This window comes from Lolium rigidum, chromosome 6, assembly GCF_022539505.1.
Source record: "Lolium rigidum isolate FL_2022 chromosome 6, APGP_CSIRO_Lrig_0.1, whole genome shotgun sequence".
NCBI lineage: Eukaryota > Viridiplantae > Streptophyta > Magnoliopsida > Poales > Poaceae > Lolium > Lolium rigidum.
The window spans coordinates 167123449-167126991 of record NC_061513.1 but is presented as its reverse complement, the minus strand read 5'-3'; the positions used below and the strand labels follow the sequence as shown (position 1 = coordinate 167126991).

Genomic DNA, 3543 nt, shown 5'->3' with positions numbered 1-3543 from the left:
GGACGAACTCGAACAGGACGTCCGGCTCCACGTCCATCTCCGACGATGAAGACGACGGCGTGGGAGGCGACGGCGAGCGTTCAGCTGTGCCGCGGCCACGACCACGACCACGACCACGGCCGCGGCCGCGAGGTCGGCCTCCGCCTCTACCAGACATAGCGTCGAGTCTTGTTGAGAGATAGTGGCGGCTAGGGTTTGGGAGAGAGGCGCTAGGGTTTGTGTGTGAGAGGGACGATGAGAGGCGCCCCTTTTATAGGCCGGAGGGAGGCGGAGGAGCGGTGGCGCTCATTAACGCCGGCACGCGGAGCTAGGCGCGACGGGACGCGTCGGCTGCGCCCTCTGCGGGAAGCTGCACCGTCGCTGCGCGCCAATAACTTCCGTCGCGAGGTAGGCGACGGTTAGGTTTAAATTAATTGTGCCGCTGACGGGTCGGCCCCGCCACTCCCCGCCTCGCTTTTCGTTGTGTCCGGCGTCCCCGGTGCGTCCCCTGTGGGACGGGGACGGGCTCGGGGCGCCGGACACCATATAGAGGCGCGCCGGACAAAAAAGGGCTTTGGGGGACGCGGCTGGAACGCTTTTTTTGTCCGGCGCGCCCCAAATCGCTTTGGGGGACGGTTTGGGGGACGCGACTGGAGATGCTCTTAGGTTTTCTGTCTGTTGATGAAGATAAATCCCAGTGCCCTGATTCTTCTTCTTCTCGTGGCCGTCTATGGTGTGGTCTATTTAGGAGTCAGCACATCACCAATATAGTCGTTGTGTTTAGTAAACAATTATGTGCCAGACTATTATTTTGTTCTTTTGTTATCTGGTACATATGTTAGCTTCTAAATGAAAAGTAAGAGTCACGTTCATAGTTTAAGTACGATATCCTCTCTCCTTTGAATTTGTTTACCCACTAATTTTGTCACTCTTTCTGCTTTACGAATCACCTACAGTTCAAAGTTTATATTTTGTATACTCAACGTGCCAGAGAAGACAACAACTGATGTATGCAGTCTGATTCGATTACATTACGTTGATTTCACACAGTCCTACCGGCAGCCCACCTCCTACATGTTACTGTAGCCCATCTTGCATAGTGCCCATGTTCCATACCAGCGCCAAATTTAGTGAAGGTTAATTTTGATGCAGCGTTTGAGTCGAGTACAAGGGATAGGGCATGGGGTTTCATTGCAAGATCGGGTGCTGGAGAATTCATTGGAGCGGCAACAGGCAAACTGAGACACCTACATGATGCCCCTCCAATAGGAAGTGAAAGCATTCTTCTCTCTACGTCACCAAGTCTGTTCGTGTGAAGGATGAAGGTTTTCCAGAAATGTCTGTGGTATTAAAAATGCTGTGTTTATTTCACATGTCCACAAGTGTTGTACAACACCTTTGCCTTTATATACATTTCTTGTTTTATGCAGTTAACTCTACCAACTAAGAGGCCACAAGTGTCCCATTTCGGTAATTGCTGAAAGCCCAAAACAGTGTTGGCCTGTGGACTTAATTTCACGGCCCAATCAACCTGCAAAGGCCTAAATCAATACTGGGAGCAGCAGCCCTAGAAAGAAAACGGACCGGTAATGGGCTATTACGTGAGTGTAAAACGGGAGCTCAGGAGAACGTAACGATTCGGTAATGCCAAACATACCTAAACCATTAGATTGTTCGATCCGACGGCTTAGAATATCCAAACGCTGTGGAGAGCTCCTAGTGGTTCCATTATACTGTTAACTAATATAAGAGGCCCGTCATCGTCGGTGGCGAATGTGAGAGAGATTGGGAAAAGGGATGGATATGACAGGTGGGGTCACATTGTCATTGAGGCCACAGCTAGTCAAAGGCGGCCGCAAATCATCCTCCCCCGATCGAATCTAGCCACCCAGAACCCAACCTTGCCGTCATGGCCGCCTCCGTCGTAACCCTCCTGCTCATCCTCGCCGCAGTTGCCCCACGCCCCTCCTCCGCGCGCCACGTCGTCACCTTCGCCCCAAGTCGCGGCGTCTCCCCGTCCTCCCTAGCCTGGGACCCCACGGCTCAGCACTTCGTCGTCGCCGGCGGAGGCGACGCCGTCCTGTCCGTCTCCGACGCCGGCGTGACCGAATCGATCGCGTCCTCCGGCGCGTCCGCGGTCGCCGTAGACGACCGCCGCCGGCGCCTCCTCGTGGCATCCGCGGGTTCCTTCTCCGCCTTCGACCTCCGCTCCCCTCGGCCCCATCGCCTCCTCTTCTCCACCGCGCTCCCCGACCCCGCCGCGCCCGGCGGCATCGCCGTCGACCCGCAGTCTGGCGTCGCCTTCCTCACCGTGGGCGCGCACATCTACAGGGTTTCCCCTGACGGCGACCTCGCCGCGCTCCCCGCGTCGCCCGTGTACGGCTCCGAGCCCCTTTCCTCCCTCGCCGCACACCTGAGCCGCGGGTTCCTGCTCGTGGGCGTTCCCAGCACGGGCCACCTCCTCCGCGTGGACATGGAGGACGGCATCGCGAGGATCGTTTCTGGGCCCTTCACGCCCCACACGCCCGTCGCCATTGCGGTGCGGAGCGACGGGTTGGTGGCCGTGGGCGGCGCCGCGACTCTGCGGTTGGTCGGGAGCAACGACGGATGGGTGTCTTGCGCCGAGCATGACGTGGGGTTGCCGGATGGGGCCGTGGATGTGGCGGCGCTGGCCGTGAGGGAGCGGAAGCGGGTGTACACGCTGGTGGAGGCGGAGGTTGAGGGGAGGAGGGAATGGCGGATCGAAGAGGTGGCGTGGAAGAAGGAAGGGGAGGGGGAGATGGTTGCCGGGTTCGTCTTGGTCGGCGCCGCCCTCGCCATCTTCATGTTCTGGAGGTTCCAGATGAAGCAGCTCGCCGGCAACATGAACAAGAAGATCAGATAGAAACACGGCAGTCTCCATGCTTTCTTTTTGGGTATAGGTATACTTGTGGATTAGACATGTTCATTGTTTTTCATTGATTGTGAATCCCTTAATCCTTCTTGCCTGGTGGTTCTGCTTGGCAAATTCTACTACCTTAAGAATGCCAGGGGATGTACTAGCACTGATTTCTTTTCTTTCATATAGGATGAGGATGTAATTGATACTATGCAGCTAATTAGATGGTTTTCATTACATCTATTTGGGAATTTTATGTACTGTCGTTTGTGTGATAGAGTCTGGTTTCTGCAAATCATAGGTCGTCTCAGTTCTGTATTGGAATGCAGTTTACTGTTGTCATTATCTATCATACGGAGTACTTAGTGGCTTGTCAGTTTGGGTCAGAGATGTGCAGTTTACTGTTTTCACTATATATCATACTTAGGTGGCTTGTCATTTTGGGTCAGAGAAGTGCTACTCGCGATTTTGTATGTGTAATTGGAATTCTGGAACCCAAAACATATATGTGGGATGTGTACTGCTCTACTAGCTACTGTTGCCTGTTGGACACATTTTGAACTAGACATCCGTTCCAAATTAATTGACTTAGCTTTATCTAGATACACTTGTATGTACACACACGTGTCAACATATGTATTTAGACAAAATTAAGTAAATTAATTTGGAATGGAGGAAGTAGGACA

General features: G+C 53.7%; 1 protein-coding gene across 1 annotated transcript; it reads left to right on the top strand.

The window, feature by feature from the left end:
• Positions 1–1848: 1848 nt before the first annotated feature.
• LOC124665947 lies at positions 1849–3134 on the top strand. The gene has a single exon (XM_047203302.1). It carries the CDS (start codon positions 1889–1891, stop codon positions 2861–2863), a length of 975 nt encoding a protein of 324 aa, XP_047059258.1. The 5' UTR covers positions 1849–1888; the 3' UTR covers positions 2864–3134.
• Positions 3135–3543: the final 409 nt, after the last annotated feature.

Bases quoted from the DNA above. Each gene is read 5' to 3' on its own strand.
- LOC124665947 (XM_047203302.1), top strand. From the start codon at position 1,889: ATGGCCGCCTCCGTCGTAACCCTCCTGCTCATCCTCGCCGCAGTTGCC.